The 19,156-nt window shown below is 34.7% G+C and overlaps 1 protein-coding gene across 1 annotated transcript in view; it reads left to right on the top strand.

The window, feature by feature from the left end:
• LOC6053047 overlaps positions 1-19,156 on the top strand; it is a 48,365-nt gene that overhangs the window by 11,922 nt on the left and 17,287 nt on the right. The window contains 2 exon segments of the mRNA XM_038265515.1: positions 14,559-14,657; positions 14,660-14,770. Of these exon segments, the coding sequence (XP_038121443.1) occupies positions 14,559-14,657; positions 14,660-14,770 (210 nt within the window).

The raw sequence follows: 19,156 nt of genomic DNA, 5'->3' as shown, positions 1-19,156 counted from the left end.
ATAGCAATAATCCTGATCTTGTAAATTAATTTTTGAACTTTTGTTTAAGTTTTAAAAAAATCGAATGAAATTTGATGTCTAGAGTTTTTTTTTAAGTTCCAATAATCTATTGTGTTTAAGTGTTTTATATGTTTATGAGACCTATTCAAACAAAAACTCTGGATGTCTTGTCTACCCAGACAAATACTTTTAACTCAAGAAAACTTATTTAGTGAGAATTTAGAATTGAAAAAAAAAAAACAAAATTCGGTAGAGTTTTGAGTCCCAACAAGCCATTGAATTGAACTTAAACCAGCAGATTTGGGAAGATTTTGTCGAATGTCGATATTTCTTTGTGTTGAATAACTATTACTTAATAATATTAAATGTATACAAATGTTATTTATTTGTTTTAGTACTTTTGAATTTGTATCAGCAAATAAATTAATTTGCCAAACAAAATTGACTCCCGGGTCCCGGGAATTCCCGAAAAATCAAAATCTCGAGAATCGTCACCCTCTAGTTCTCACGTTTTCAGAATAGTGCACACAAAAAAGTAAAAAGTTGAAAAAACTAAATTTTGAATAACAATCCTTCTTTTTGTATTTTAAGTATTTTTTTAGCCTGTAAAAGCATGTTTTGTTAAATGTTACTGAAAAGCTGATGCAGGAAAAAAACACATAAACAGCTACACAGTACAACTTTGAAAAATAATCATTTCTTTTTGTCAAAAAACATGTTATTTCTTTCCATTTTCAACTTTGAAGGTCTGCATTTTTAACTTAAAACCTTCAAACTCCATTTTTTTCTTAGTAAGAATGTTTATTTTCGAAAAAATACAAAAAAAATTTGAGTGTGTCGGTTTTTTGATTTGTGCCCGCCTGATACTCCATAGTGGACTGCGGCCCGTGGGGTGGTTTTTAACTTATTATAGAATTAGGCCCGTACACTAGGAGTCCTCATGTTAAGTTCTTCAGAGAAATTGAATGGAGTGGAATTTATGATGAATGAAATAGACTTAATCTTAGTTTCTTGATAGATTTATAAAATTATTGATAAGTTTTAAAGTTTTATGAACGAACATAACGATAAACTTTCATTCCTTTGTTTATACTCAGGTTCTGAAAATAGTTGTCGTGAAAATTATTATTGTTACTTAGAGATAATTTGCTCTATTGTGAATGCAAATGCTCAAAAAAGTACAATACAATTGATTGAATTAAAAATAAACATATCTAACACCACAAAAAGTCGAGATCTTAAATAAAATTCAATCTTAAAATACTAATAGCTATCAATCTAACAGTATAAATAAACTAGGACAAGCATGTTTCTGAAATTTTGCAGGATGATCCAAAGTTGTCCAAAGATTTCATTCACATGTTTGGAATCGATCCAGTTTTTATTTGCTCGAGATAAAATATCATAGAATTGTTGATATATTTTTAAGGATAAGGATTTAAAAATTTTAAGCCTACATTTTGAAGATAACTGACCAAAATTGGAATGAGCAATTAAAGAATATTTTTCTATACAGCTTCATTAGATACTCACCAAGAGAAAAAACAATCGGAAAAAAAACTTGTTTTCCCCTCTACAACAAGAAATATCTGTAAATTGAAAGCTAAAAAGAAACGAGAGGCCAACCATAAAATTTAAAACAAGAATTTCTTAGTTTTTAGAAAAGTATAATTCTGGAGTTTTTTTTGAAAAGGTCCAATAAACCAAATTTCTAGTTTTTGCTTTTTGGGTGTTTTTAGAACCGCCTTGAGTCAGGGGCATTCAAAAACACCCAAAAAGCAAAAACTGAAAATTTGGTTTATTGGTCCTTTTCAAAAAAAACTCCAGAATTTCCCTAAAAATCATCGTCCTCAGTTTTTTTTTTTCCAAGGCAGGCGAACCTATTTTACTCAAGGCCTTACCTCTTGCCTCGTGCTATTAGTATTAGATTCGAGTCCGAAACGTACAGAAAATTCTTTAACCCCCCGCGAAGCTTCGCGCAGAAGAGGTAGGAAAAGTGCACCGAGAAAAATTTCACTTTCCTTTGAAAAGAGCTGACTTTTTTTTCCTTCTCCTCTCTTTTCCCCCGTTGAAGTCACTGCTGCCGAAGGTTCGCACGAAGAAGCGCAATCACAATTACGAGACTGGCAACGAAGAAGACGAAGTAGCAGCAAGTAGTAAAGGAAAACAATGAAAAGTGAACTCTGGCTTAACCTTTAACGGCGCAACTTCTATCTTCCCTTTTCGTCAGCCCCACGCCGCCCCCACGTTTGATGTGGCGATATTTGATGATTCATTGGGCTGGGCTGGGGTACGTGTGGTAAAAGGCATGATGCAAGAAGTTTGTGCCACGGGCGTGGATGAAATCGAAAGCAAAATGTTGGGATTTGTGAGTTTGATAGAACTTTTTTAAAGTCGAATTGATATTGATTATTATAGGGTACTGTTCATGTAATTGCAAATCAATTAGTCATTGTGATTTAATCAATATTCCAACAGAAATAAAATGGGTCTCACACAGCAATAAATCCGATGGTAAAATCGCATGCAAAAGAATGCACATCACCTTGGTCAAAATAAACATTTAATATTACACACTGCATGTACAATTTTTGCAAACACAAAAAAAAGTTGCAAAAAGTCAAACCCAGCACCAACAGTAAGGACTGGCGCCTTAGCCCACTCGGCCATCAGACCGATGAAGAGCTGTCAGGATAAATGCATTTATGAGCTTGACATTTCGGTCAAGTCAAGTTTCAAGGTGTAAAAGCCCATAAAATTACATAAAATAATGCAATATTTATTTTACACCCAGGCCTTTTACACGCAGCTGGATTACTACTTTTTTAGCTGTGCAGAGAAAGAAATTATACAGGCGAAGACTAGCTAAGGCAATAATTTTGAAATGTATTCAAAATGACAATTATTTAAGATTTGATGCATTTTATGAAATTTGATGTCCTCATGTATTTATTACAAATGAATTTAAAAACAAATCTGTGATTCACAAAACTTCACTCATTAAAAAATTACAAACTTAAATTAATGTTTTCTCACAGATAAAATCAATGCAAGGATTGGTAGAAAATCAAGCCAACCGATCACCTTATTCGATGCAGTTCATCTAACAGCGCTTTAATCAACTCTTTAGCTCCTTTCCCGTTATCACTACCCTACTCTTTTAACAACCTTCTGGAGCAAGAGTGCCCGAAACAAACTACTTTGCATCCCAAAAGTTCAAAAATGACGATGATTTATGATGATCAATCGTCGAAATGGTGAAACAACCTGCTAAAGCTCGAAATGGGCCAAAGGTTGAAAAGCATCTCTTTCGGATTAGTGCAATTCGATAATATTTTCTCAATCATTTATGATTTGTGAAATGTGGCTCAGGGCGTGAGAACAGCTCGTTTAGCGTGATTTATTTGATGATTTTTAGTTTATTTTTTCTCGTCCCTCTTCTCAAAATTGTGTATGCAAAATTGCTTCAGATTATCTTTTTCAACATGAAAAAAAAACACACACAAATCAACTCATTCCGAACCCAGAGCACGTGTTAAACCGGTGAACCGTGCTGGAAATGTGTGTAAGGTTTGAAAACCATGTACCATGCAAAACGGTTTTTACAACTTTGTGTGCACCATACTATGCGAGAGAACAGCGCGCGCAAAATTCGAGCGAAATTAAAGACCAATGAACGAATCATCCCGCCGGTGATTGATGCCTTTGCCATTAACCTACTTCGCAACAAGTGGACTGAGGAGGACGTGATGGATTTTAAAAAGTGGTTTTGTGTGTTACTTTGGCAAGTGAAATTCATCTATTTATTCGATGAGTCGAAAATATTTAAGGTCTGGCAACCCTGTTATGAGACTCGAACACTTAAGTAACCACCCAAATACTGGCTGTAGAATTTGCCAAAATTGGAAGTAGTAAATCTTGATGAAAATTACATCTAAATTTGTATTTGAGAGACAATGTAGCATTTGGGAACACTCCTGTGAGTTAAAAAAAGGGTTTTTAGCTTATTTTTCGAATGACAATTTCGCTAAACCAACATTCCGTTCCTTCAATCAAAGCCGTGATCTGCTCCAGTTACCTACTGATCAGCCAAATCCAACTGTTGCAACTGTCGCAGCTGGCTCTCGCCAGTGACTTCGAAACCACTGAAACAGTTTTGCATTCAAATCTGGTGCCCATTAGTAAACCATTAGTCCACGTATTTACCTTTTGTTTTATTTTCTTCTTTTCTTCTCTCACTTTTTCCCTCACCTGTCCTGCCACAAACCTCCAAATTGAAACCATTTCCAAATCGATTCGCGTTGCATTTGCCCACTTTGACGCACCAAATAAAATAAAAGTAAAGAAAACGAGACACTCGAACGAGTAACGCAATTTGCCTTAATTTTACACAGGAACTGATGCAAAAGTGCGCGCCGGTGTGGTGGAAAATGATGATGCACTTTGCAGTTGTAGTGCCTTGAATTGTAGGGTACGGGGTATAGGACTAAATTATAGGAACGGTGCGCCCAGATTTGCTAAACTGTTCGAGTAAATTGTAGAAATTTGCCGTGTTTTACGCAGCACGAGCAGCGGGGCAGTTACGGGTTTGCTCTCTAGCTACTCTTAGCAACGTTAGGTATCTTGAAATTTTATGAAAATTCATGAAAATATACTTAAATTAAATTTATTGAAGTCTATTAAAAATATTAAATAGAAAACAAATTGAAAAAAACTCATCAGAAAAGTGCGACGCAAAATCGATCAAGATAGTCAAGACGCACGATTTAAAACTTTTAATTGCTTGCGTTTCCAATTTTGTCCGCCACTCCAGCAGGTGTCTGCCAAGCTCATTCAAGTAACTAGAGGAAATTAAATTTAAGCGCCATAAACACGAAACGAAAAACAATAAAACACACAAGATGCACTACTCTAGTGGTACTCTTTTTTTTACTTTAATTTTCTTTACGTAACCGGGTTTTTGATAGAGCTATTTTCGCGCGAATGAAGGCACCAAATGGCGCAGCGCCCGATAATTATGGCGCAAAGTTATTCACTATATCAATTGAACCATGCCGGAAAAAGTAGTTTGTTTGCGCAGGTGGAATTTGGCCGACAAAAATAAACACTTCCGAAAGTGGAGGGGGAAGTGGCACGGTTTGATTTGTCTTTGTGGATGCCAATTTCAGTTCGAAACAACAAAAAAAGTTGCGATTTAATTACATTATATCGATGCCTCTGAACAGTGTTCCTAGATTTGTAGAAAGTATTTTAAATAAGTTTCCACCGATTTGTAATAAGGTCTAGTTTTAATTTTCATCAAATCTAGCAACGTCCAGCCTAAAAAACATGTCATTGGTTCAAATTGCGATATCTAACAACAGGGTTGCCAGATCTCTTTATATCAGGCACTGTAATATGACTCAGAAAGTAATTGTTATCAGATTTTTTTATTTAATTTCGGCTTTTGAAAAAAGCAATTTAACAGTTACTTTAGTACTTATAACATCAGATAAGGTTGCCAGATATTCAAAATTCATAAAAAAGCTGATTTTTTTCTAACAATTTGTTTTAATTGAAAGAAATGATTTTGAAAGTATTATTATTTATTCGAAAGTACTAAAATTGGCCCATTACCCAAATAATTCGAGAAATATTTTTATTATGCCATTAGAGTGATTCCAAAAATTTAAGTTTAAAAAAAATTTTTTTGATGGGAAGTTATGATTTTTTGAGAAAAAAAAAGTTTTGCCATTTATTGAAAAACTCAGAAGACCACCCTAATTTTTAAAAAAGAGTAAAATAGGTGACTGATTATTTGGACCGAGGATCCTCCTGATCATTTTCGGGCCATTTTAAAATTTTGAGTTCAACTTGCATATTCCCCCTCAACATTTTCTGATCTATCTCAAATTTGGTGGGGCAAAGGCCCCGGGATTCGAACTGACGACCTTTGGATCAGACAAATTTCGTCTCGAAAAATGCCACCGGGACCGTCTGGGATCGAACCCAGGCCGACTGGGTGTGAGGCAACCACGCTTACGCCTACAGCACTGGTTCCGGGAAATATTCAAAATATTCACGAAACTATGTATTTTCGGAAAAATATTCAAAATTACAGTTGTTTACATTAAGAATTGAATTCAATTTTTTGAATATGCTCTAAATTTGCACTAAACTTTGTATTTTAGAAAAAAAAACTGAAAAATTACAGTTTTCACAATATGGATATCAAATAATTCAAAAATTTTCATACATTTTATTAGTAATGATATATTTTAAACACTAATAATTTTCACAAAACCGTATTTGTCCAAAAAAATACGTAGCTTTGTGAAAATTTAGAATGTTCAAAAGTATGTTATTACTATCCAAATGTACGAAAAATTCCCAACCATTTGATAACCATATTTTAAAAACCAAAATTTTCAATATTTTTTCAAAGATACGTAGTATGTAAAAATTCCTTGGGCATGAGTAAGGACCTCGACGCCGTTAGCAATGTTGGCTTTAAAATAAAATTTCGTGATAATATCACTTCCCCCCCAGCCAACATTTTTGCCATGCGAAGCGGGCCTCGACGCTGTGTCTAGGTTTAATTCCTAGCTAGGAGCCATCAGTGTCTTAAGAGGTGGTCCCAAGGCCGAGTAGGAGTTCATGAAGCAAATTAGTCGTCTCCCACCCCTTTTAAATTGAAAAATGAACTCTGAAACCAGCGCTTACTCACAACAGAAACAGAGGCCTCTTCTAGGCATTGTAGGATAGAATAGATTTTGAAATTTATTTAAAAAATGTTACGCGCATAAATTTTAAACTTCCATTTAAGTAATAATACAAAGCATTTTGATATGTCAAAATTTCCATAGAGTCTCGATCAATCAATAATGAAATGATATCGGACAAAATTCGTTAATCTGTTGAACTAACGGTTTTCGGATTATGGTTGTATCGACCATTGTTGCGAATCGAGGATCTACTGGAGGTTTGACGATCAAATAGAGCCTAACATTTCGAAAGGGCACATGGGTTTTGTAAACAGGAGTGTATCTCTCCCACTCAAATAACAGTTTACAAAAGGTATGATAGGGATACGCTCCTGTTTGCAAAGCTTGTGTGTCCTAATAAAATGGAAGGCACGAAATAGTCGTCTTAACGACGAGTGTTCAACTTGTAAAATATGAACAGTTGATTTATGGTTTTTTGTTTGGGCCGGCAAGACAGGTTTAAAAATTAGGTATAGGAATGTTTGGCTTTGTAATTACAATTTTTGGGATTTGAGATTCAAGTTACTTTTAGACAGTTCAGTTAAGGTTATTGATTCAAGTTAGTTAGTTTTCCATAATAAAGAATTGGATCTAAATGATTAGTTAAATTGGTCCAAGTGTTCTATTTAAGTGGCAGATCTGCTTCTAGTTGTAATGTAGGACAAGAATACTGACGGACGCGACAGGAGGTGGCCCAGAAAAAGGCCTCAAGATTTGTATTCCCTAGACAAGTTAGTTTTCATCCATCGTTTTTTTTTTATTTCCTTTAAATTTGATATACATGTTAGGTTTCCTTTGTATCAATCTCCGTTTAGTAACATTTTCTTATTTAATTAAATAATAATTTAATTTCCTCCGGGCCTTTTTATTTTGAATCAAAATTAAAGATTTTCATTATTCAGTGTTAAACTCAGATTACCGTAACTGCTCAAGTCATCCAAGTTCTTACTACTCACACCTACACTAATTTTATTTCACCTTACCCCTCCCGATCCCCTATATCTTCCGGTGGTGTTCATTTTGTATGCAATACTAGTTCGGCCACTACCCTTTTTTCCACAAGAAACCGGACTTGGACTGACTTGAGGCCGCGTCCCCCACCTTGCTCCGTAAAACGAAAACGAAACGAAAACGAAAGATACGTAGTATGTAAAAATTGAGTACTTTCAAAACAAAATATTATAACTATCGAAAGATATGAAAAATCACGCTCATTAAATTTGAGAATTTTTTTTTTGTAAGTGCGTAGTTTTGTGAAATTTGGAGTACTCTCATAAAAAGTATTATTAGGTATTATAAAGTTATGCGAAAATTCCAATCATTTAATCCCGTATAGTGAAACCTGAAATTTTGAGTATTTTTTTTTTTCAAAAATACGTAGTTCTGTGAAAAATGTTAGTACCGTCATCAGGGGTGACATAGGGTCTGGGTGGTGAGATTGGGTCGTACAAAAATGCGGAAATTTGTATGACTAAATCTCATCCCCAGACCAAATGTCTAAATTTGCACTAAACTTTGTATTTTAGAAAAAAAACTGAAAAATTACAGTTTTTCACAATATGGATATCAAATAATTGAAAATTTTTCATACATTTTATTAGTAATGATATTTTTTAAACACTAATAATTTTCACAAAACCGTTTTTTGTCCAAAAAATACGTAGCTCTGTGAAAATTTAGAATGTTCAAAAATATATTATTACTATTCAAATGTATGAAAAATTCCAGGTGATTTGATACCCATACTTAAAAAACCAAAATTTTCAATATTTTTTCAAAGATAAGTAGTATGTAAAAATTGAGTTCTTTCAAAACAAAATATTATAACTATCGAAAGATATGAAAAATCACGCTCATTAAATTTGAGATTTTTTTTTTGTAAGTGCGTAGTTTTGTGAAAATTTGGAGTACTCTCAAAAAAAGTATTATTAGGTATTATAAAGTTATGCGAAAATTCCAATCATTTAATCCCGTATAGTGAAACCTGAAATTTTGAGTTTTTTTTTTTTTTCAAAAATACGTAGTTCTGTGAAAAATGTTAGTACCGTCATCAGGGGTGACATAGGGTCTCTGGTGTTGAGATTGGGTCGTACAAAAATGCGGAAATTTATATGACTCAATCTCATCCCCAGACCCAATGTCACCCCTGATGACGGTATTTCCAAAAATATATTTCCATCGAAATGTGAAACAAATTTCCGCTTATTTTAGAGGGACCATCCATAAACCACGTTGACACTTTATGGGGGGGGGTATGGCGATTGTCCACGCTCCATACAAAAAAGATTTTTTTTTGTATGGACAACTTTCCACGAAGGGGGGGGGGGGGGTCCAAGTGGTTTATGGACGGTCCCATACCAATTTTGTAAGAAAAAAAAAAAAACAAAAATGATGTTATTTTTTCAAAAATACGTTGTTTTATGAACATTGTGAGTATTTCACAAAAAAATAATATTACTATCGAAATGTTTGAAAAAATTACGAATATTTCCGAAAAATTTCTTATATTGTGAAAAACTGAAATTTTTAGCATTTTTTTCAAAAATACGTAGTTTTCTGAAAATGTTGAGTATTTTCAAAAAAATGTGTTATAGCTTTTGAAATATATGAAAAAAAATCTCGATCATTTGATACTCATATTGCAATAACAATTTTTTGGAGTTTTTTTTCGAGAAAAAAATTGCATTTTCAAAATACAAGAAAAATACGTATTTTTGTGCCCTTCCTAATACAGACAACATTCCTAGCACTGATGATGATTATATTCCTCACCAAATGCTAACCATAGACCTCAGTCCAGGTGCGATCCCTCAATTAGAAACCTCGCAGTTTTCCCGCGCAACAAAGATCTAATGACCAATCGCCAAGGTACCGCAGCACCGCGCAATGAAGCAATTAATTAGGAAACGGTTAAGGTTGCGCTTCCATCTTCATCTTCATCAGTTCAGGCCGTCGAAGGAAGAATGGGTGGCGCGCGCGATCATTAATCTTTCATTTGTTAACCGATAAAGCGGGTAATTTTCACCGCGAAGAAAAATGGCCCAGGCTCCCCCGAGGGCGTGGTGACCACCGCAGAACCGTACTTGACCTCACCAACCTTACGCGGAGAAGGGCCGACCCGTTAAGCAATTTGTTGGGTTTTTTTTTCTTTTTTTTTCGAAAAAAAGAATTCCTCTGCGGAAGGAATTTTGGTTGATCGCACCGCTAGCTGTCAAACTGAGTTGCATTATGGCTACGCCGGTGGAGATGCCCTTATATTGAGTTGCGATTAACTTTTATCTAATAACCGGTCTACTTTAATTAGTCGGATTTTTTTCTAGACTAATGATATTGATGTAACCACACGGCAAATTTCTACGGAAAGAGTTTAGCCCTGCCAGCTTGAAGAAAAGTGAAAAGTGACGCAATCACGCTCTGATTAATTCAAACTCACGAGCTTTTCCTTTCGATACACACTTGCGCAGGGCACCTGACTTGGCATTTAGATCGTAATCGTGGCTTTACGGCACGAAAAAGAGGCGGCCTTACACATCGATAGCGAAGCATGGCGCCAATTTGGGGCGCGGTGACAGCTAATAATGACAATAACGATGACTGGCAAGCGTTTGTTTACTTTGATAGTATTGCTACTTTTCGCTATAATAACTTGGCAAAAGGGAGAAAGTGTGAAATGTAGGTTAATGGACGACACCGCAGAGGTCTTTTTAACGACTGTTCGATCCGTATTAGAGAGAGAGGGAAAATGGGGACTTAATCCAAATGGATCTATAATTTGAATGTAATTACAGCTCCGAGTCTTTTTATCAATCTTGGTCACAATAACCAATAACCGTTTGCCCCCTTACTAACCTAGTTTTGTTCGACCTGAACAAACAGAGAAGGGTTCAATTACCGGAGAGGGGCAACGCTGTAACTTTCCAAGCAAATCTAAAACAGAACCAAACTGTACACAGAACGAACGGTTTCCCACCCGAAGCCGCCCCACATGTGGACGACCCCCTGGTGGTTGCTAGTGGAACTATATAAGCAGCAGAGGGCCTAACCGACCCTATTGCGCATTCAAGAGTACACAGTTAGAAGCAAAACAAAGCCAAGCAAGCCAGTAAGGCCCCTAATCGGATTCAATCGCCGATTACGCCACAATCAGTCACGGTCTATTATCGGCTAATTCAAAGATCCACTGTGCCAACTGTTCCATTTGATGTGTGCAATGTGGGGAGTGTATTGAGGTAATTTCTACTTGATGAATCAGTATTGTTCCACTAATTGGAAAAAGTTTAATAAGTTAATATTTAACATTGAATTATAAAGATAAAAATTGAGAGAGATGTCCCTGGTTTGGACCTAATCAACAAATTTCACAACCATTTTGACTTTTTCCTCAGAACTGTTTAACTAGAAATTTTTCCCCTCTAATTTTTCATGCCAACTACGGTCTTTAGAAATAAACTCAACATTCCCGTTTGAGTCGAAAATGGGTACTAGGCCCAATATAGGTACTTTCAGGCTAGTATGTTTCCATTTAAATACCGTTGTAAGATAACACGGTGTTTCTCGATACGTACGAATTTATTTGATTCAAGTATCCATAACAATCGGATTTTTTGACACTTTTGAATGATTGTTAAATTGCAAAATTTGAACAAAATAGCAAAATGAAATGACGAAAAATACCATCGCAATTAATTTATCATGAAAAAGTTTGAAAAATATTTACAAAATTACCTGAAACATTATTTTTCCAAGTGTTTTGTGGTATTAAATTTAAAAAAAAAATCGTTACAAATTTTGTTCAAAGTTTTTTTCTCTCGGCCTTGCTTTTAGAAAAATCTTAGTTTCAGCTTTAGTTTCAATATTTTAAAACACAAAGTATGTATCAGAAATGGTTTTTAATTTATTAAAGTTAGGCCGATGATAATATTTTTCATGGTTTTTGTCCCTCGGCTCTGGCCGAGGTTAATGGAAGGGGAGGGGGAACAAGCCATAGTCTCAATATTGGAATGCAAAAAGTGTTTTAAAATGCATTTTACACTAGTTCAGTTGGTTTTCAATCATTAGTTTTCAAAAAATGTAAAATTTGACGAAAGCAATTTTTTTTGCGAAAAAAACCTTTGCGATACTAAACATCTAAAGTTTTAAAAAAATTCAAAAGATTTTTAAATCAACTCAAACATGCTAAAAATTAATAAGAACGTAGGGGAATGAACTTAAAATTGATTTCAGCTGGTTGCACTTAAATTTCCATTGAAATTTTGAAGTTTTTTTTTTTAATTTTTTTTGCCCCCTTATTTTCCAGGCCAACTGTGAAGAGGGGGTGGGGCGTGACAAAAACTTTGAATAAAATTTGTACCGGCCTTATGCTACTATAAAAATAATCAAAAAATCAGTAATTTAATAAAAACATTTTTCCCAGCAGTATTACTTCTATTTTCGATATGGCCAAGAAATTCAAAATTTGCTTAAAGCCTTAAAAAGTCCAGCCTCGATTTTCCGAAGGCCTCAAGAAAAATTCGGATTATCAAATCACAAAAAAAATGTTTTATTTTTGGTTGTTTAGCTTGGTACAGTCATCCCACATATTCGGAACACCCACGAATTCGGAACACTTTTATGATAATTTGTCAAAAGCATGCCAAAAGTAGCTTTTCTGTCGATCCTACTATTTTTAGAACCTTCATTTGGACATTATCTTGCTATTTCACTAGTAAAATTAGGACTTTTTGAACAAAAAACTTCATTACAACACTATTTTGTCCAGTGCAGCAAAACATTGCCTCCAAATGGCCTGTTTCATAATTGTGGGATGTTATTGTGCCTCCCACAATTGTGGAACACCTGAATTTAACTGATATTTTCACAAAAAAAGTTATCAAACTATGTATAAAACATCACTAAGCTTGAGTTTCATTGGTTTCAGTGTGTGAAGTCATTATTTGGTAATAAATATGTACTCTTGGAGAGATCCAAAGTTTGTTTACATTTGTAAGAAAAAAGTGTTCCGAATTTGTGGATTTCAAGGGTCAAAGTAATTCTTCAAAAACTTCATATAAAAGTTAAAATTTGCAGACTTTCGATACAGCATTTGAAAGATCGCAAGAAAAGCTTTCAAATGAAGGTAAAAGCGAATCATTGAGTTCAATTATCGATTTGCTATGATTTTTTGAACATTGGCCGATCTGGAAACCGTTCCGAATATGTGGGATGACTGTATTACATCTAAACTACTCTAAAGCGATTTGGAATTTTTAAATCCAAGATGCTGGCCATAACGGCGGTGATGAAATATTGAAAAAATGCATTTAGTAATTTTTCAAATTACAAATTTTTCTAAAATGGGGTCGCAGAATTTTAGAATTTGTTGTTAATAGTAAGAATTAAAAAAATTAAAAAACTTTTTTTGGCCATTATTCGAAGTTCCATACACACCGTCGGATAATCGATTCAAGTCAATTCGAGTGTATGAAATTATGTCATCATTAGATAAAATTCAATATGGCGATAAATCGTTTCTGCTGTTCGAAGAATTTTAAATACACAGAAAAAAATCAATTCCCATTATCGTGAATTGTATGCATGAATGTGTGTGGTGCATTTCTAGAGAATTTTTTTAATAGGTCCTATACTGCCCCTGATCGCATAAATGTCCCATATGCATTTTCATCGATTTCGAGTTTTTGATGCAGTTTGGTTCAAAATCGTGTGCTCTTTCAAAAGAGTCTATAACATCTAGTACTTTGTTCTAGAAATCATGAGGAAATCCAGTTTTTCGCGAAAATTTAACACGTAGTCTTATGTATGGGACAAACTTCAAATGCGTTTTTCTCAGCTTGCTGTTTTAGCACATGGGACATTTATGCAAACATGGGCAGTATAAACATATGAAAGACAATAGTTTATAGGACCTTTAAAAAAAACTCTAGATTCGTGGTTCTCAAACTCATGAAAACAATTCACGATTTCGAGAATTTACTTTTCCAGGTACAGTCAAGACTCGATTATCCAAAGGCCTTAATAAAATTAGACTTTGGATTACCGGACCACAAAAAAAAATCATTGTTTTATTTTTGATTGTTGAGCTTAAGTACCCCTGAACTACGCTTAAGTGATTTAGAATTGGTAAATGCAAGATGGCGTTCAAAATGGTGGCGTTGAAATATTAAAGAAATCGAATTTAATGTTAAACATAAGACAGAAACGAGATAACTAAGCTATAAAATTCTAATACTTATAAAATATTTCGACAAAAAAATAAAAACTTCAAACAAATCAACAATTACAAGCAGAAACAAACACAACAAATAAATTCACGAAATGAATAAAAAAAAACTCAAAAAGATGTTCCTCGTGAAAGTCCGCTATCAAACCCAATTTCGTCCGATTTCGACCATCCGAAACCGCCCGAGAGAGTGCGAAAAAACCAGATAACAGTAGTGCCTTCGCTCTCTTTCGCGCACACTTCCATCCAGACACAGCACAACATTGAGCATATTCTCAATAAGCCACGCCACCCCAAATTTGGCTGCACAATAATGAAGAAATTACGGACCCCGCAAATTGCCTTCGGCACAAGTGCCAAAAAAGATTATTTGAAAATATGAAGAAGAAGAAGTGTGGTGCACTCATTTTTCATCATTTTTTGTTCGATAAATTTTGAGGCAAAGTGATTTATCGAATTCATATCTTTCACTCTACACACATACGCACATGTAATTACACTCACACACACACACAATTTAATCGGTTCCGTTTGATTTCCGAAAATCACACATTGTCTAATTTCTTCCTCCTTTTCCCTCTCTCTCTGCCTCTTTCCAGTGCTGAACGTGGCCGCCGGGAAGGCCCCGATGCAGATCTCGACCGACGCGGCCGGCATCCCCCAGAAGGCCATCGACGGGTCGACGTCGGCCTTCTTTCGCCCGAGACGTGCTCCCTCACGAAGCCGGAACGGGTTCCGTGGTGGTACGTGAACCTGCTCGAGCCGTACATGGTGCAGCTGGTGCGGCTGGACTTTGGCAAGTCGTGCTGCGGTAAGTTGGTTGGGGTATTTAAATAGAGTTTGAAGCTTTAAACAAAATCTCGTTGTAAAAGGTAAACAAACATGAAAACCGACAACTAGGGCGAATCGGGACGGCAGTCTGGTAGCTTTGAATTTCTATATGAATGCAAACATTATTTTATTTTGAATTCTTTTCTTAACAAATCCAACAAGAAAAAGAATAAATATTGATTTAAATTGTGGTAAAACAGGCTGGCCACTCAGAAAACCCTTTTCTCGGTTTTCTCTTGAGATCATAAAAAAATTAGGGACCATCCATAAACCACGTAGACCCCCCTACCCCACAATTTTTTATGATCGATATTTTTTCTTTGGCAACATTTTAAGTATTCATGGGATAAATTCCGAGAAAAAAATTTTGCTCTTAAACAATCCGATTATTTTTTTTAACTTCATCATTCCTGGATGTTTTCAATTTACTGGAAAAGTTTTATCCTAAGAGTTATTATACAAGATGGTAAAATCATTTTGCATAACTGCGATTTTTTAACAACTCGTAACTTTTCGAAATGAAGTCAACTTGTCAACTTGCTGATGACAATGAAATAAAAACCGTATCCACTTAAATGTGATTTAATTGCACAGTAACTCTGGAAATATTTTATTCCAGCTATTATTCAAAAATTCCTTAAAAATTTAAAATAAAATTTTGAAAAAGCTTCAAAAAAGAATATATAACCTAAACTGTGAAAATACGTATTGCGCAATTCTCACTAACTTGGACTTCGCACTAAATTATTGCTATCGATCGCACTATTGCGACTTGTCAAGCTGGCTTGGGAAATTTTAATTTTCTCAAAAAATGATCAAAGCGAGCCGATGTTGCTCACCTGTCAATCGCAATTTTAAAGTGCGAATGTCCAGTTTGGTGGAAACTGCGACTGGAAATGTAAATAAACAACTGCCGGTTGCCTAGTTTTTGGACATTTTGTTGTCAAAAGTGCGAGATAAAAGTGCGGGTCAAATCCAAGTTACAGTGCAAGGATCAATACAAACTGTTTTTTTTTTATTCCACCAAATGTTTTACAGTGAATATTGCATGAAATATATTTTAAAATTAATTTTGAAATACAGTATAAATTTGAAAGAATGAGTTCATTCGATTATTTAATGTGCTTATTGAATTAAAATAAGGTTCTACTGCACAATTTATAAACAAATGCCTGAAATAATAATATCATGGAATACACAACAGAAATAAATCCTAAGCCAAAAAGCTTGAGTCTATTACACAAAGTCAAACATAGTTTTTTTTCTCGAATTGTTCGTTTAGAATAATTAAGATAATATATACAGATATAAAAAAACATGTAGAATTTATTCAAAGGGAGTTTGTCGATTTTTTCCGGTCCCAATTAAACAGAATTCTCGACATTTTCTGGATTTTCCCAATTATTTCCTGAGGAGGCCACCCTGTGGTAAAAACAGTTGCACAATTTAACTCATGTGTGTGTGTGTGTGTGCAACCAACCAAACGGGACCACGCGGTCGCTTCTTACAAATTGAGTTGTTTCCATGTATTTTTAGATCTTCATTCTATACATACAAATAACTCGCATAGGCATTTGGAAGGTGTTAGCTCTGCCGAGCTTCGGTGACCCATTTCTACGCTGGCTAGCCGAGCGCGAGGTCCCTCAGCTTTTATCGACAAGCCCCGCCCTGAAGAACGTTTGCACCAATCGGGTTCAAACGTTATTTAGAACTTCCGAACCCTTGTCAAATGGACAAGGACCCAGCGCGTATATAGTTGATAGTAACAGTATTCCTAATTCCAGACGTCGCTCACCAAGCCGTGATGGCCTAGTGGTTAGCATTTTTGCTTACCAATCCAAAGGACGGGGGATCGAACCCCGACTCGGGCGACTTTAATTTTTCGTTCATGTTCAGTGTTTCAAGATTAATATTTCCTATACTTTCTCGTTGGGAGCAGATGGGAATCGAACCCAGGACCATTCGCTTAGAAAGCGAACACCGTAACCAGTCAGCCACGGCCGCTCCTTTTTGCACAATTTAACTCATGTGTCCCAATTTGCTTTTAAAAATGGAATTGATTAGAAGTTTATGTAGCAATTTGAAAAAGAAGATTTGTACAGGTTTACCGAGTTGTAAAAATACGACAAGTGTTGAAAAAATCAAGTTTTGCAACGAGTAAAGAATAACACTTTTTAAAAAATTCCGGAACACATCTTTTGAATTTGATATCCAGTGAAATTTTTGTTTCATTGAATCACAGATTGAATGTTATTTGCCGTCAAGATAAGTTTAGTACTCCGAAGCAGTATCGAAAAGTATTTCTTTTTTATACAAGTGCTGAAAAGTTGAACTTTTCAGAATTTAAATGGATTCTGAAAGGCTTTTTTAAGTACTGTTATTTTTGGAGATGAAAAGTAGGCCATTGCGTCATTCCAGAATGGCAAGAACAGTAAGTAGTTTCACGACAAAATCGCAAAATAAAATAAATATTTTAAAGATAATTTGGTTTTACCACCAAGATTAAAAACAGGCATAACATAACAATTTATTTTGCTGAAATTAGATTATTTTGAAATTACTGATGGTATAATAATTGCTTTTATGTTTTAAGTATTATCTTATACTTTTTCTTAAAATGTATGAAAATTTATTCAAAAATATTGTATGACTCATATTAAATTATGCCAAAATGATATTTTTTTCGGGCTTCATCATGCGCCAGGAATTTATTCTATCGATTTTCTTTGTATTTTTTAATCCGACTGAAACTTTTTTGGTGCCTTCGGTATGCCCAAAGAAGCCATTTTGCATCATTAGTTTGTCCATACAATTTTCCATACAAATTTGGCAGCTGGTCATACAAAAATGATATATGAAAATTCAAAAATCTGTATCTATTGTAGGAATTTTTTGATCGATTTGGTGTCTTCGGCAAAGTTGTAGGTATGGATAATATCCATATATATAATATATGGACTACACTGAAAAAAAAATATGCACGGAAAAAAAATTTTGGTGATTTTGCCTTCCTCACTGAGGTAAGGCTATAATCCTGCTCTAAAAATGAACTTCGTATAAAAACATCGTAGACCCACCTTCATGTATAAATATCGACTCAGAATCGAAAACTGAACAAATGTCTGTGTGTATGTGTGTGTGTATGTATGTATGTGACCAACAAACTAGCTCATGTTTCTCGGCACTGGCTTAACCGATTTGACCCGAACTTGTTGCATTCGACTTGAATTAGGGTCCCATAGATCGAGTTTTATACAGATTGAAGTTTCGATAAGTAGTTCAAAAGTTATGTATAAAAATGTGTTTTCACATATATTTGGATCTCGCTTAACTGTATGTAAACTATGTCCGGGTCCATCATCCGACCCATCGTTGGTTAGGTTATCAAAAGACCTTTCCAACGAGTCCAAAACATTGAAGATCTGGCAACCCTGTCTCGAGATATGGCCACTTAAGTGATATTGATATACTTTTTTTAAGGCGGATCTCACTTAAATGTATGAAAACTATGTCTGGGTCCATCATCCGACCCATTGTTGGTTAGATTATTAAAAGACCTTTTCAACGAGTCCAAAACATTGAAGATCTGGCAACCCTGTCTCGAGATATGGCCCCTTAAGTGATATTGATATACTTTTTTGAAGCCGGATCTCACTTAAATGTATGTAAACTATGTCCGGATCCACCATCCGACCTATTGTTGGTTAACTTATCAAAAGACCTTTCCAACGAGTCTAAAACATTGAAGATCTGGCAACCCTGTCTCGAGATATGGCCACTTAAGTGATATCGATGTACTTGTTGGAAGCCGGATCTAAAAAATAGATGAAACTTGTGTACAGCCATTGTTGTGAGGAAGGCTCCAACCACATAGGTGGATTAAGTTAGTTTTTTATTTAACTTTTTGTCACTAAAACTTGATTTGCAAATAACACTATTTTTAATTTTTTTTTTATTTTTTGGTATGTTTTAGAGGACATCAAATGTTTTAGAGGACAACCAATTTCCAAGTTGTGCAAAAAATCTGATTTTTTCAAAAAATCGAAATATTCGTCGCAAAAATGTTTCAACTTCATTTTTCGATGTAAAATCAAATTTGCAATCAAAAAGTACTTCAGTGAAATTTTTATAAAGTGCACCGTTTTCAAGTTAAATCCATTTTTAGGTGACTTTTTGAAAATAGTCGCAGTTTTTAATTTTTTTTAAATTAGTGCACATGTTTGCCCACTTTTTGAAAAAAATATTTTTGAAAAGCTAAGAAAATTCTCTATATTTTGATTTTTTTGAACTTTGTTGATACGACCCTTAGTTGCTGAGATATTGCCATGCAAGTGTTTAAAAACAGGAAAATTGATGTTTTCTAAGT

The sequence above is a fragment of the Culex quinquefasciatus genome, chromosome 1 (assembly GCF_015732765.1).
Source record: "Culex quinquefasciatus strain JHB chromosome 1, VPISU_Cqui_1.0_pri_paternal, whole genome shotgun sequence".
In the NCBI taxonomy this organism is placed as follows: Eukaryota; Metazoa; Arthropoda; class Insecta; order Diptera; family Culicidae; genus Culex; species Culex quinquefasciatus.
This window is presented reverse-complemented; position numbering and strand designations above follow the sequence as displayed.